The following is a 16,038-nucleotide window of genomic DNA, read 5'->3' on the forward strand; positions in this document are numbered from 1 at the left end:
AGACCCAAATCAAATTGACCTATTGATTCGATCCGACTCGTTGACCTTTGACCCGACTCAACTGATGATTTGATTGACCTGTTAACTATTGAACACTGAATATATATATAGGGTTAGAATCCACCTACACAATGTAAAATTCTTTAGTTTTACATAAATTTAGGTCCGTTAGATGAGTGAAAATAGATAACTGAGATTGACTCTTTGTTTTTTCTTTCCAATGAATATCTTCTTATTTCCTACTGTTAATCTCAGTCATCTATTTTCACTCATCCAATGATTTTAAATTTGTGTAAAACTAAAAAAAATTACATTGTGTAACAGGATCATATCCTATATATTTATATAGATGGTCTAATAGTCACATTATATACAAAAAGACAAAATACTATTCGAAATAGTTTCAATTTTACTCTTTGATTATTTTGTTCATTACAACGTAGAGACTATGACATTTTACGTTGTTGCTTGATCGACATCATGTTACGTAGATCAGAATTTACAGTCATCTTCTCAACTATTTTATTTCCATACAAAATAAGGTAATATTTTACATCATTCTTCATGGATTTGTTAATCGTACATGGATCTCTTGAAGAGATCACCATATTAATTTTTTTGTTGTGCCATGAGGTGTACCATTAACTCTAACAATAATATCAAATCCACATGTATTATATAAATTCTAGTTAAATTAATTAAGTGATACAATTGTATATTATATATAATATTTATTCGATTTATTTTATGAATAAGTGACGTTTGTACTTAATAAATTGAATCGGTCGCATTTTTTTTGATAAGTAATTTATATTCCATCCAAGAAAGCAGCCTAGCTACTACAGTAAACAAAGAACCTCAATACAGACCCCAGTTCAAGTATAAATGGCTATTAACATCCTCAATCCTAGGACATCCAAATCTACACAACTTGACTCTAACAACCTTTTTTATGTTATTTACGACTACATCAACCGAGCGAGTCGAGCCTCGAAAGAGTCTATGATTACGCTCCTCCCAGACAAAATACAGCAGACCAGTCCAAGCCAACTTCATGATACGAACTCTGATGGATTTGCCCTTCAAGTTTACAATCAACCAGTTGAAAATGTCACCCCAACTGTTAAGGTCATAACGAATATCACAAGCAATTAAAACAATCCCCCACACTTCTTTTGCAAAAGGGCATTCAGCAAAAAGATGATCTCGAGATTCAATGCCAGAGCCACACAAACCACATACATTGTCAATATCCAAACCAAACCGAACAAGCCTGTCTTTAGTAGGCAATCTGTCGAGAAAGACCATCCACGAGACAAGAGAGAATTTTGGAATGTGAGCAGGGAACCAGATCAGTCTATGCCAGTTTACCTTCGCCTTGCAATCCCGGATATTGTCCCAGATCCATTTGCCATTAATAAGACTCCGATTGGAACAAGGGAGGAATAAACGTCTAGCCTCCTCACGCATACTCAGAAGCTTGCTCATGACCCAACTGAAGTGAGCTTTACACTCAACATCCCAAAAGCTAACTGACTTGAAACAATATTCATTGATCCAAGCAATCCACAGAGAGCCTTCATTAGCCAAAATGTTCTTTATAAGGAGCAAACAACAAGCTTTATTTCACATCACAAGGTTTCGAAGACCCAAACCACCCTCAGACTTCAAGGAGCAAATATGGCTCCAACCCACACGAGCCCCTTTAGCTGAAGAATCACTGACTTTCCAGAAAAAACGCATACAGAGGCATTCAATATCCCTAATAACACCCTTGGGCAGAACCAACTGCCTACTCCAATAGTTAAAAATGCTGAATAAAACAGATTTAATCAATTGGAGCCTACCACCATAACTCAGGTTCTTGTTAGACCAAATCCTGAGCTTGTCCTTTATCTTGGTCAGAAGTGCTTCACAGTCTTTGCCTGTGAGCTTGCGGGTCACCAGGGGCACACCAAGATACCTCACAGGAAGCTGTCCCACCCTGAACCCAGTAGCCATTATGATCTGCTCCAAGTCAAACATGTTCACACCACAAGCATATAATTCTGTCTTTTGGGCATTCAATTTAAGACCCAAAAGCTCATAGAACTTATCTAAAGTGCATTGCACTCCCAACACAGCGCCCAAAGAGCCATGACAAAAAACAAGCAGATCATCCGTAAAGTAGAGATGAGTGAGAGATATTCTTCTGCATTTAGGGTGGAACTTAAAAATACCATGCTTAGCAGCAGCATCTAAGAGAGAGGACAAAACATTCATGGCTAAAACAAATAGGTAAGGAGATAAAGGATCTCCTTGCCTAATCCCCCTACCTCCTTTAAAAAACCCCCACCAAGCTACCATTTAAAGAAAGAGAGAACATAGGTGTAGTAATACAGGCCTTAATCCAATTACAGAAAGTACAAGGGAGACCCATAACATCAAGAGCCTTCAACAAGAAATCCCAACTAACAGAGTCAAAAGCCTTCTGTAAATCAACTTTGATTGCACATCTAGGAGAAAGGCTCTTTCTAGAATAGCCTTTAACAATTTCCTGAGCTAGCAAGGTGTTATCAACAATGTTCCTGCCCTTAACAAAGGCTGACTGACTAAGTGATATCATACTAGAAAAGAAATGAGCAAGTCTATTGACTAGAATTCTTGTAATAGTTTTGTAAACTACTGAACAACAAGAAATAGGCCTGAATTCTTTAGCAAGACATGCATTAAGGGATTTAGGAACCAAAACAATGGCAGTGGCATTGAATGCAGGCAACAAACAGGAGGTCTGGAAAAAATACCTCACAACAGAAGTGAAATCAGCACCTATAATGTCCCAGGCAGCCTTGAAAAACCCAGAGGTGTACCCATCAGGACCTGGGCTCTTGTCCTTACCTTGCTTAAACAAGGCCTCCTTAACCTCCATATCACTCACTTCACTAATTAAACAATCAGCAGCTCCTTCTGGCAGGGAGTAGTTTAACAGGCCTTTCAGATCTTCAATAGAACTGCTCTTGATAAGAGGGTCCTCAATTCCAATTAGACTAGTGAAAAAACTTACTAGTTCAACAACCATGCCCTCAAAAGTGTCATAAAATTGACCATCTTCACCTTTAATTACTCTAATGGTATTTCTTTTCTTATTGTATTCGACCCTCTGATGGAAGAATTTAGTATTGAGATCTCCCTCATTCAACCAATGCATCTTAGCTCTCTGTCTATAGAACTCAGACTCAGCTACTTCCAAGTTAACAAGCTCATCATAAACTCTTTTCTCCTCATCAACTCTTCTCTGCTCAACATGAGTCAAATTAAAAATCTGAATTTGCTCCAACTCAGATCTTTTACCCTTCACTCTACCAGAGATGTCAGAATAAAACTCCTTATTGAGCTCTTTTAAGAGAGGCTTAAGCCTTCTCATTTTACTAAACAGAACTTGCATGGTAGAACCTGCACAGTGCACTTGCCAGGAGTCTTTAACTATAGTCAGGAATCTGTCATGTGAAGCCCAATAATTAAAGAACTTAAACGGTTTAGGCTTCTTAATCAAAACACCCTTTTGAGACCATAAAAGCCCAAGGCAGTGGTCAGAGACCCCCTGAGCTTTGCATTCCACAAAAGAATTAGGGTAATCCAGCAACCACTTAGAATTAACCAAAATCCTATCTAGCTTCCGGGCTAAAAAAGAACCCTCCTGCCTATTTGACCAAGTGAAGATAGGCCCAAGGAAAGGATGGTCCATCAGATCAAGCTCCTCCAAGCAGTCCTGAAACTCCTTCATGTCAGTAGAATTATGAACTCCCATAACCTCGAAGTCTGAACTTTCCTCAGCTCTGGCAATTATGTTGAAGTCCCCACCAATCACCCAAGAAGAGGATCCAATAGCATTCTCAACAGTCTTCAAATGCTCCCAAAGACCTCTTCTAGTACCACCACTGTTGCTACCATAAACAGCAATAATAGCAGTTTGAAAACCATCAATAGTGCCAATAATAGAGATGGCCTGATCACTTCTTCTCAACACAGAAAAAGACAGCTGCCTCTTCCAAATAATCCATAATCTGCCCCCATTAACACAATCATAATTTTCAACTAAATTCCAATCAGTAGAAAAAATAGTGGAAAATTTGGCAGAATTATCCCTTCTAATCCTAGACTCCATAAGACAAATAACATCCACTTCATAAGAATCCAGCCTCTTAAGCACTTTCGCCTGCTTTAGGGGGTTATTAATCCCCCTAACATTCCAAAAGCTCACTATCATTATCAAGAGGAGGAATGAACATCACAGCCAGGACCCAAAGACACCACATTACTCTTCACTTTATCCAAATAATCCCTCTTCTTAGCCTTAATCTCATTAAGTAACAAAGCTACACCAATAGAAGCAGCCCTGGTCTTCCTGGGGCCATCCACCAAGTTTCCTACCTTACTAGAGGAACCAATATTCTCTTTTTTCTTACCCCTAGTCTTCTTCTTCAGAGAATCCTGAAGAGAAGGAAATTCACTAGGCTTGACAACTCCCTCGACCCCCAAGTTGCTAACAAGCCCACTAGAGTCACCATTATGATCCTTCAAATCAGAAGACTGGTCAACAGTAACAAGTTACATGGGACCAGACCCCAGACCAACAAGATGGGTGACCTCACTAGCTTCCTGAAGATCTTGGACATATGATTCCATGGCAATTCCAAACAGAAGTAAGCTTCTCATGAGTAGCTTCAACAATAGTAAACAGAGGTTCCTTACTACCAGTCTCATCAGAATGGGTGACTTCTTTCTTCCTCCAGACTTGAACTTCCTTAGGCTTAATAGAAGTTTGCCTAATCTTAGTACACGAGCTAACATGATGCCCAAACACTTTACATGTAGCACAGGACTGAGGCATCCATGGCACATGCACTTCTATTTCCACAAACGTCCCATCCTTAAGCATTACATGAATAACATCAGGGAGAACACTGCCAACATCAATCTCAACACACAGTTTAGCAAATTCTAGCCTCTCACGAGATGCAGTGATGGAATCCATAAAAAGAGGATTACCTAATGCACTATCTATGTAACTAAGTCCTTTTTGAGTGTAGAGCTCAAGCAGGATATTATAGAGTTGAACCCAGATAGGCATTAGCGCTAGGTCAAAATTGAGTCTCTGCAATCCAGGCTCCCACCTCCTCAAAACCAGAGGTTTATTCTGGATATGCCAGGGACCGTTATCGAGCACCCAGTCCCTCAGATTAGCATCCGTAAACGAAAACACATAGAGGTTAGGACCAGCTAAACTAACCTTCACCTGCGAAGATTTCCCCAAAATCGAAACGATAATACGCTGCAATGAAGCAAATCTTGGAGCCACGCCGATGAACTGACCCACTAGGGCATGATTCCAATCAGCAATGCCTTCCTCAATTACCTAAAGAGGAGGCTTAACCGCAACAGCTCCATCATGAATCTCAGGGGGGGAAAATCAAGCGACTGATTCTTCGAACCCACGAATAAATTTCTCCAATCAAGACTCAAACTCGACGAATCCATACCAAAGAAACAAAAGCAACTACGAAAAAATCTCAGCTAACAAGACCGTAGAAGAAATCAGAAACAAAGAAGAGAAACCGAGGACCCATTAGGCCGGCTAACGTGCGCCCAGAGAAACTTCAAATCGGTCGCAATTAATCTATTAATACAATTAATATATATTCTTAACAATCTATAGTTAAACGATAATGATTAGTTTTGGAAATTAATTGCATTATATATCTCTAAACTATTATCCTCATTTTAAATTTGTTAAAATTTCCGATTTAAAATTTGACACTTCCCCAAGGCATAAATCAAAGTTTTGGTTGAAATTTGACTATTACATAACCTTTTTGTGGTAGTTAAATATCTCAAGTTTTCGGGTTGAAATTTCAACAAATAATCTAATTTGAGTTATAGCCCCCAACATTACACAAATTTCCAAGGATAGAGACGAATTGTCTCCATTTCGCCAGCTGCCATGTGGGTCTACTTACGCTGCATGCATGCCGCCGTAGACAAATAAATCCCGCTTGTCTACGTGGCAACAACTTGAACAGTTTATTAATCGGGTCCCACCTTAAACCAAATACTACAATACTAATACTTCCAAAAAAATAAATTAACTCTTTCTTTATTTTCCACGTGGCAACGCGTTTAATATTTCTTTCTCTCTCTACCGGCGGCGTTTACTAGCCACTCTGTCTACCATTATCTCTCTCTCTCGCTCTAGGTCAGCTCCTTTTTGCTTCCCAAATTTTCTCACCTAAATTTTTCCAGGAAAGTTACGGAGAAAAGAAAGAAAATTCTTCGTTTCTTATTTCTAAATTGATATTTTTGGAAACCCTAGATTACTTTATGTGCGTTTTGATTTTGATGGAATTTGCTCCATATGCATCACTTACCTCGATTCTTTAGTAATAGAGTCGCCATGGACTCGAAGAAGAGCAGCAGGAGAAAACCTAGGCTCGAACGCAGCAATGCGGCGAAGGACATCGATTACGATGCGTCGTCGTTTTATTCGTCTATCGACGATTCTTCTTCATCTTCTTCTCCTCTAATCACACGGTCGCTCGATTTATACGACAAAACCAGCTTCCGTATCGAAGGAACCGACGGAGAGTTCGAACTGATTTGTCGGAGTTTGGGCCTTAATGGTCCTGACGATTTTTCCATACCGGCCGCCGCTTGGGAGGCCCGTAAAATCAGATCGTCCTCGGATCTTCTGCCTCGGTCCAGATTGAACCGGTTGCATAGTCCTAAAGAAGAGATGGCTCAAGTAAAAGATGCCGCTGAAGTAACGGTAGCTGAGTTGTCTGATAGGTTTTCGGCTACTGAGTTGACTGGGAACGACTCGTCCGAGTCGAAGCTAAGGGAATGCTGCTCTTCCGATAAAATTGCGGTGGATGATTCTACTACAACCGAGCTAAAGACAAACGCGTCCTGTGTTTCGTGTGTTGGTGGTGGAGGAGGGAATAGTGGAATTAAAGGGGACAGGCCACCGTTTTTAAAGCCTCCTCCGGGAATGAAGCTAGAAGTGATCGATAACGGGTGCTCATCTTGGGATCTGTTTAGGGATTTCGGTCCTGACGACGATAGAGGGTGTGTGGTTTTGGATAACTTACTTTCTTCCGATGACGAAGAATATAAACGAGAGGAGGGTAGGGTTAACGATGAAAATGCTAAGGAGGAGGGAAATTTAATGAGAATAGGAGAGACTGCGGTGCTTTCAGAGTCTTGTTCGTTTACAACTTCGAATGATGATGATTCTTCGAGTACCACAACAGAGCCTATGTCAAATATTTCCCCTAACGGTAGGTTCAAAAGGACAATTACATATTGGCAGAAAGGTGATCTTCTGGGGCGTGGGTCGTTTGGATCAGTTTACGAAGGGATTTCCGAGTAAGTAATTTGATACTATATAACGTCCGACTCCATATAGGTAGCTTTCATTTCAAATTATTTTAACTTTGGGTACCCGTACCGCTTTAGTTCTACATATAGTTTGTCACTTGGCGGCATCGTTTTTTAGAATTTAGAGAATAGAGATTAGAAGGTATCTAGGGCTAGGAAGTGTTGTTCGTCTTAATTAAGCATCTAAGGAACCGTCTTTACACTGTGCCTTGCTTCTTTAAAGAGCAGTCTTACATGTTTGGGTCGGTGTATTAAGTATAACTAGATATAATTTATATAGTGAACCCCAAAGGTTACTACTTTTCAGATGTCTCTTGTTTTTGCTGTCTAGAACACGAAAGGGCTGATCGATGATGAATTTTAGCCTTTTGGACCATCTATCTTTAAGTGTTACTTTGTTTGCTGCTTGAAGTTTTTCATAATTGATAATTTGATATACCCATGTAGGCTTTTTTTGCGGGCAATTTGTATTCTGAGAAATGGCATAGAGAAATAAATACCATAGTTAAGTCCATTTACTATTGTTTCGAAATAGATTTTGTTTCTTGGTGTTGGGCTCAAGTATAAGTTTCTTGGTTGTGAACTGGTTCACCGGAGATATTTTGTTCTGTATATAAATTTCACGATGATGAATTTAGTTGTTGACTGTTTTTGAAGAGTTGAGAAATATAAACTCAGGGAAGCAACACTGCACTAGGATCTTTAATATATGGAGCTAATTGTAGAGAATTGGGATAATCATAAGCTCTAAGCTATTTGATGTCATTTACTTGGAGTCACAGGAGAAATCATTGATTATAAAAAATATTCAGAATAGTGTAGAGAAACGTATTTTATCTTAATTAACAATTGGTTGGTTTTCCACTTGTCCAATAGATTATTTATTTATTTTATTTAGGAAAAAGATATTATTCTTTTAATCATTCTATGCCTAATTTTTTATCCATTCATTTTTCCGAAGGGATGGATTCTTTTTTGCCGTTAAGGAAGTTTCATTGCTTGATCAAGGAAGTCAGGGAAAGCAAAGTCTTATCCAACTTGAACAAGTGAGTGAGATCTTAGCTTTTACTTCTTTAAAATTTCATTTTCTGTTGTGCTAATCAATCATTTTTCTTGAAAGATCCATTTTCTTCTTCTCTATGTCTATTTAATTTCTTTATTTCCTTTCTTTTTCAGGAGATTGCTCTTTTAAGCCAGTTTGAACATGAAAATATAGTTCAGTATTATGGCACAGATAAGGTATTAATTTGTCACATTTACCATAATCACCGGAATTGATTACTTTTGCTAGCCTTTGAATTAAAAAAAAACATGGTAGCCAATTAACCTTCTTTTAAAATTTCATTTGGGTTTAGTTTTATTAATTGTCAAATTCATTCATTGATTGTCTAACTTTTATCTTTTGATCTTATGTTTTTTGCAGGATCAATCAAATTTATACATCTTTCTTGAGCTTGTAACCAAAGGCTCTCTTTTAGATCTGTATCAGAGGTACCATCTCAAAGATTCTCAAGTCTCTGCTTATACAAGACAGATTCTGCATGGGTTGAAGTATCTTCATGACCGAAATGTGGTTCACAGGTAATTCAAGAGACCTTTCATGCTGCTTCTCATTTATTTACACTGCTTAAAAATCTTGTTTGTATGATCTAGCTAAATATGAAATTTTGTAAACACTTTAGTTATATGTTTTTCTTACACATATTTTCTAATGGGAAATTACTTTGTAATAGAAAATATACCCTTTTAATGTAAACATTGCTCTACCTAATGGATGGAAGTTTTGATTCCTTATCTCTATTGACATTCCTTCTCAAAGGGCGTTTAAAATTCAAGAAAACCAGTTACTTTGATAATATGGTTGGTTGTCCCTTGTACCCATATGTAATGGGGGAAGGGGGAGGTAAGATAGTAGGCTGTCCCCAACACTAGGTTGAGAGCAGCTTCCGTAAGAGACCTCCAAATTATGAAATGCCCTCCATGGGACTCGATCCCACGACCTCAAGGTTAAGAACCTTGTGCTCTACCAACTGAGCTGGATGGTCATTTCAGTTACTTTGATAATATAAGTTTTTGTAAACATTTTACTTGTATTTTGTATTTATTTTTCCTTAAGTTTGGGTGCCTGGTTGATTTATGCCCTCTTTCCTGATTTGGAATTTGGTGTTTGTTATAGTTTTAACATTGAAAATAAATTATACCTGAATTATTACAAACTTTAATCTCTCAAGACATATCATTTTGATTGTTGATACAGGGATGTTAAGTGTGCGAACATATTGGTCGATGCAAATGGATCGGTTAAACTTGCAGATTTTGGGTTGGCAAAGGTTTCTTTTTTCAAGTCTAAGACTTCGATCTTGTTTCTTGTTTATTAGTAGCTTCTAAGATGATCATAATAATTATATTGGTGCTGGTGTTTGTCTTCAGGCAACTACGTTGAATGATGTTAAATCATGCAAAGGGACAGCATTCTGGATGGCCCCTGAGGTTTGCCTCTATTCTTTCCTTTCAGAAGTGATAATACGTAATAGTTGTTGCTTGATGTATTTAGAGCATCATATCATTTCTGTTTTAGAGATACTACTCGAGATATCTAGCTTGTAGGAATTCTCAATTTTGACAATGGTGACATAAAAATGATAGAGTGCATTTTTAGTGAATATTTTTCTACTACATTAGAGATACTGCTGGAGGTATTTAGCTTATAGGAATACACATTCATGAGTCATGAAAATGGTGACAAAGACAGGACAAAAGGTGTAAATTTCTCTTGCTGGTCCACCATCATTTCCTGGGACATCATGTATATGAACATGAGTTTCATGTGCCAATTTAGTTTTTATATAATAGCCTGAATCTTAGCATTTTAGCTTAAACACGAACACTAAAAAAATTGCAACCAGTAATTTTTAAATAAAAGCTATTTTTAGTTAGACAATTAGTTGCTAATGTTTGATTGTGGCATTTCACCCATTCTGAAAGCTATTGGCTCCTCTTTAGATCAGACCTAAATGATGTCTTCTCCTAGATGGGTTCCAGTACTTTTTCTGTACAAACATTTTTATCCATGTTGCCTTTGCTACAATAATTTACTTTGTGACAGACTACCAATAATTTTGTTATCCTATGAATTCTGATCACCAGCTGTTTAATTACAGGTTGTCAACGGAAAAGGTCAAGGTTATGGAATTCCTGCTGATATATGGAGCCTTGGTTGTACTGTGTTGGAGATGTTAACCCGTCATATTCCGTACCATCCATTGGAATGGGTACGTTGCTTTTCTTCTGGACACAAGCCTTGTCTAGATTATTTATGGAGTGATCTGATATAAAAGGAGAAAGAACAGATGATGTGGAAATTTGTATTTTGTCATCACCAAATCACGAAATGGCTAAAGAATTTTATTGCATGAAATGGGGTTAGAGGGGGGGGGGGGAGTGTTGTTCCAGTTTCTTTCATTGCTGATTGTTCATGATGAATTCTGTCTTGCACTGATGATGGATAGCTATGAGCAAGTGTTGTTGCTGAGTTAAAATTTTGGTACTCCGTTTTCATGCATGTATTGCATGAATTTTTTATTATGTTAATGACATTTTGCAACTTGAAACAGATGCAAGCATTGTTTAGAATTGGGAAAGGTGAGCCACCACCGATTCCTGATTCTTTGTCAAAAGATGCTCGAGATTTTATCATGCAATGCATGCAAGCTGATCCCTATTCTCGGCCAACTGCTGCGAAGCTCTTGCGGCACCCATTTGTGAAAAGGCCTCTTCACTCAGGCTCAGCATCACCTCATCTTGGCAGACGGTTTTGATTGTGTAGCCTTGAAACTAAATTGCAACAAGGTAAACATTTCCCGCTTATCATATGTCTATCTCCTGTTGAACACACTGCTCTTTGCAATTAAAACTAGTGTGCTCCATTAATCTGAAGAAACATTGTCTGCCATTGTTGCAAGATGTTAGTCTTTAGATCCTAAGATGGCTAAAGTATCTAAAAATGGGAATACTGATTCTGTACTGAAACATGAGTTTGTGAAAAGTTTAGAACAAGTTTTGGAGTTTTGATATCTTATTAGTTTGTGAAAGTAGAAAAATAGGGTCCTCAAGAATCCGGTTGACGTTGATTCGTACATGCAGATCTTTATTCTCGTCGGATACCACTCTGTCCATCATGATGAAGACAACTTTGGGTCCTTAAACTTTAATGCCTTTTGGCCTTTAGTTTTGCCCCTAAACAATTACGAGGCATTGCTATGGGGCCTAATGGCAAACTGCATAGGTCTGAATCACCATGATCCCATCCTACAATGATGCTGTACAGAAAAGGACTGTTCGCGAGTTATTTGTTGTTTGTTTGTTATTTTTGGGTGGAAACAGATGAGAAATTATTGTAAGAATTAGAAAGGGGGATTGTAAATATGTATGCGGGTAATTTATTTATGGAAGTGACTATTAGTTAGTTTTAAATACGCGTTCAACTTTGTGTGTAAGTTGTAGGGTTGGTTGCAAATCAGACAGAAATCAACTCAATCAATGACTGAAACCAGCATCATTATGATGACGGAAATAGGGCCGCAGATATAACGGCAAGCTTGACTTGGAGAAGGAATTTTTTTATCTATTAGTACAAGGTATCTGTCTGAAAAAAAATCAATTATTTAATAATAAATGTTCATATACTTCTACAGACGTGTTTGAGTTTGAGGTCTTAAGACGATGACAATAACAACAAAACCTAATTTTCATATGCAATGGGGTAAGAGGGAGGTAGGATAGTAGGCTGTCCTTAACGCCAGGTTGAGAGTAGTTTTCGTGGAAGACTTCCTACAGTCAGAAAATTAAAAATATAGATAAAATGTAATGCATGTATAAATAAATACATAAATACATAGTTGAACAGTATTTATATGCAGACATTAATATCATTAATATCATATGCACGTTTGTACTTGGGCAGTAATCCCTGCAAATAAATCCATACGAAAAAATCTCTGCATATAGACAGAAACGTAAGATCCGATTAAATTTAAAAGTGAAGAGAATGTTACACAGAAGTCAACGAAAGCAAGTCTAGTTTTAAGCCTTCATAAATACCAATAACAGAAACGTATAAAAAATAGATATTATAGGTCTTAAGAGATGACAATAATCCTTTAATCATTTGGGATTAGTTTCAGCATCCTGTTTGAAGGATCTAATGGGATTGCTGTGTCAAGATATGTAACCTGCTAGGGAAATCAGACTGCTTTTTTACGGTATCTGATGGGAATTATTTAACTAATAAATTAATTATAGGAAAAAAAACAGAATATATCAATAGCACCGATATTATTTTAAACTTGGACAGTTGCGTTAAAACTTGCTTTAAATATTCTTAGATGGAGATATTCAACAGTTCCTCTTCTTTTTAATTAGATAAGTAGGCCTGTAAACGAATCGAACGCATACGAACGGATGTATGTTCATGTTCGTTCATTTAATAAATAAACGAACACGAACATAAACGAACAAATTTTTTTTTGTTCATGTTCGTTTATTAAGGAATATAACTTGTTCATGTTCGTTCATTTAATAAATAAACGAACATAAACGAAGTCGAAAATAAACGAACACGAACATAAATGAACACGAACATAAACGTTGGAGACCCTACAAACTATTGTTCTTTCATGAAAAATAGTCGACAATGCAAAAGCATACATAAATCATAAATAAACTATATGAACATAATAAAGTCTTAAAGTTAATTTGTTCAACAAAATAATCTTCTTGAAATCCAAACAACTTCAATAATATTCGTAACATATTAAACTTGCATTCATGATCAGTCGTTAATTCATCATCCATCCTGATCAGAATCAAAGAAATAAAATTATATTAAATTAAAGGAGTTATAACAAAAGATGAAAAGTATACTAAATTATCGAGGTTATACCAATTCATTCATCCTCATTTTCAAGGAAGCTCAACATATATGATATCTTCGTTTTGCTACAACAAATCAAAAAACCAAAAATATATTAGTCATTGTAAAACCAAATTTAATAAAACTTAAAACATAAAAATACATTGTTTTTATTTTTCTCCAACCCATAGTATTGACGATACCAATCAGCTCCACAAACAAGCATATCTACCATCTTAGTTCCTAAAGAGGATATATGCGGATCAATAACCCTCCCACCAACACTGAAAGCAGATTCAGAAGCAACAGTAGTGACCGGAATTGTCAATATATCAACAGCCATTTTTGACAAAATGCTAAATTTAAGATTGTTCTCCTTCCACCATCCCAAGGCATCAAAATATACACCAGGCTCACCAATTAAAACTCCTTCCTCCAAATAAGTGTTCAATTCTGACTTGACAAATGTAAAAGTATCGACACTTCTAATATGTTGGTCATTTTTAGATGTGCCAGTTTTAATACCTTTACCAAACCGACTGAATAAGGAGCTAACACTACTTTTAGAAGTACCTCAGTAGTGAAGCAGAGCAGATAACAGGAATAGCAAGTCCCTTTTGAATAGGGAGACAACGGACCTCAACCAGAAACCGATACAGTGCAAATATAAAAGATATAAAAACATGGAACTAAAGCAAGAACTACATTCTGCCTTAATTGCGATTCATAGAGCAACCGATCTATTCAAGCGAACTCAACAAGATTGACAAAGCTCTTTGAAATTGAATGCATCTGATCTAACAAGGATAGTTAAAAATAAAGAAAGGAAAACAAATCCAAGCATGAGAGAGAGAGTAAAGATGTAACCTTGATTTAACAGGTCAAAAAACGTTGAAACCCACAAAAAATCCCTAAATTCACACCAAAAATTAACATACCAAATTTTTTTTCAAATTATTTACCTTATGAAATCACGTTTAAGATGCCAAGATGAAGGAAAAGAGATGAAGCTCTGTCGAATCGTTGCAGAAACGAAAATTGTGGAGAGTGGGGAGAGTGGAGAATCAAGAACGACTGAGTGACGGGCTGGAGAAGAGTTGAGAAAATATTGCTTTTTAGATTTAGAGTTTTTTTGTATTAGCGCTTAATTGCTTATGGGTAACGACGTAAAATTGGGTTAATTATGGAGTTGATCATCAGAATATCAGATTAATTAATATTTTTAAGATACATATAAATTAGTTACCAAAATTGATTTAAGAATATTGGGTTAAACATAAATGAGCGCACATAAACGAACATAATCGAACGAACATAAACGAACATAACCGAACGTTCACGAACGTAAATGAACGAACGAGACCTATGTTCATGTTCGTTCATTTAATTAAACGAACACAAAATCTTGTTCATGTTCGTTCATTTAATAAATAAACGCACATAAACGAACTTCCCGCCGCACCGTTCATGAACGGTTCGCTGAACGTTCAGTTCATTTGCAAGCCTATAGATAAGCAATTTGCTCAAATCAATCTTATAATTCGACTAAAACTAACCATTCTCTGTCTTAAAATATACATCTTAAACATGAGTTACATTTACATAAATAAATATTTTTGCAATTACATTTGGTGACGTGGTATATGTCATGTCATTATTTTAGTAATATATAATGTGTTGTGTCATTAATTAAACTTATGCGAAAATGATACATTAATAATATGTGTTGATCGGTAGTTAACTAACGAATTTCATCCAACGTTAACTAGTTTGATAACAAATTAAAAAAGTTAAAATACTCGAAAAATTAAGGGTCAAAATGTCTATTTATGTAAATGTTGAAGACTAATTTTATTATTATGTAAGTTTTTTATATCAAAATTTGTGTCATTATGAAATTTGATTAACTTTAAAATTTCTGAGAACGACCCTCTCGTTTAAACCAAGTTTGTATATCGGATTAATTTGGACATTGTGAATTCCATCAAGTATATGTCGAGGTAACAAATTTTACTTTAGGAAATCTAGACTAAATTGTCAAGATTTGGAAGTGTTGGGATCTAGTGGTCATTAGAGAAAGCTTGTTAAGAGAAAGAATGTTGACGTGGAGGATTAAGTGTCAAGGGTCCTCATATTAATTAAACAACAAGCAAATATTAGTGGTTTCAATTAATATTAACCGTTGGATTATAGAATTTTAGGATTGTAGTTTTGTAGTTTTATTAAGAAAAATACATTTACAACTTTAGGACTGTATAAACCCCTTTTTCCCCTCTAAACTAAAGGGGTTAAAGAGGAATCTAATTTATAGGTTTAAGGACCAAAATAATAAAATTTTCAAATTATATGTTGTTGTTACAAGTTTAATTCATTATTTACTTTTATATATATTTGTTTTTCATATACAAATTCAATTATGTTATAGGAAGCAAAAAAACAAAAAGTTGGTGATACGATTATTAATATTGTGTAAATAATTAAAAGAAAATTTGAGTTAAAGATATAATCGAGAAATTTTTTATGGAAGTGTTTAAATCTTTTAGTTTTTTTTTATAAATTCTAGCTTTTAGTTTTATAATTTTATAATTTTTACTTAAATTTTAAGTTTTTATAATATTTTTAGATTCTTAATTTTTTTAATAAATGTGATGATTAAAAGATAATATCAGCACCTTACAGATACTACAGACCACATTTATAATAAATTTGTGAAA

General features: G+C 36.0%; 2 protein-coding genes across 2 annotated transcripts; one reads left to right on the forward strand and one right to left on the reverse strand.

The window, feature by feature from the left end:
* Nucleotides 1-374: 374 nt before the first annotated feature.
* Nucleotides 375-12,001, forward strand: LOC120203104 (mitogen-activated protein kinase kinase kinase 1-like). Its single transcript, XM_039203457.1, has 10 exons — nt 375-402; nt 6,333-7,401; nt 8,375-8,459; nt 8,590-8,652; nt 8,837-8,994; nt 9,671-9,743; nt 9,844-9,903; nt 10,575-10,685; nt 11,028-11,262; nt 11,557-12,001. Exons 2-9 carry the CDS (start codon nt 6,392-6,394, stop codon nt 11,229-11,231), a joined length of 1,764 nt encoding a protein of 587 aa, XP_039059388.1. The 5' UTR covers nt 375-402; nt 6,333-6,391; the 3' UTR covers nt 11,232-11,262; nt 11,557-12,001.
* Nucleotides 4,249-5,606, reverse strand: LOC120203059. The gene is made up of 3 exons (XM_039203421.1): nt 5,559-5,606; nt 4,679-5,395; nt 4,249-4,569 (listed from the first exon to the last, which is right to left on the reverse strand). Exons 1-3 carry the CDS (start codon nt 5,604-5,606, stop codon nt 4,249-4,251), a joined length of 1,086 nt encoding a protein of 361 aa, XP_039059352.1.
* Nucleotides 12,002-16,038: the final 4,037 nt, after the last annotated feature.

The sequence above is a fragment of the Hibiscus syriacus genome, unplaced genomic scaffold, assembly GCF_006381635.1.
Source record: "Hibiscus syriacus cultivar Baekdansim isolate YM2019G1 unplaced genomic scaffold, ASM638163v2 tig00009023_pilon, whole genome shotgun sequence".
NCBI lineage: Eukaryota > Viridiplantae > Streptophyta > Magnoliopsida > Malvales > Malvaceae > Hibiscus > Hibiscus syriacus.

Coding starts and splice junctions, on each gene's coding strand:
- LOC120203059 (XM_039203421.1), bottom strand. CDS start 5,606: ATGGGTCCTCGGTTTCTCTTCTTTGTTTCTGATTTCTTCTACGGTCTT. Junction 5,396..5,558: donor CTGATTTCTTCTACGGTCTT/GTTAGCTGAGAT, acceptor CCTCCTCTTTAG/GTAATTGAGGAAGGCATTGC. Junction 4,570..4,678: donor CTCATGAGAAGCTTACTTCT/GTTTGGAATTGC, acceptor ACTGTTGACCAG/TCTTCTGATTTGAAGGATCA.
- LOC120203104 (XM_039203457.1), top strand. CDS start 6,392: ATGCATCACTTACCTCGATTCTTTAGTAATAGAGTCGCCATGGACTCG. Junction 8,653..8,836: donor AGTATTATGGCACAGATAAG/GTATTAATTTGT, acceptor TGTTTTTTGCAG/GATCAATCAAATTTATACAT. Junction 9,904..10,574: donor CATTCTGGATGGCCCCTGAG/GTTTGCCTCTAT, acceptor GTTTAATTACAG/GTTGTCAACGGAAAAGGTCA.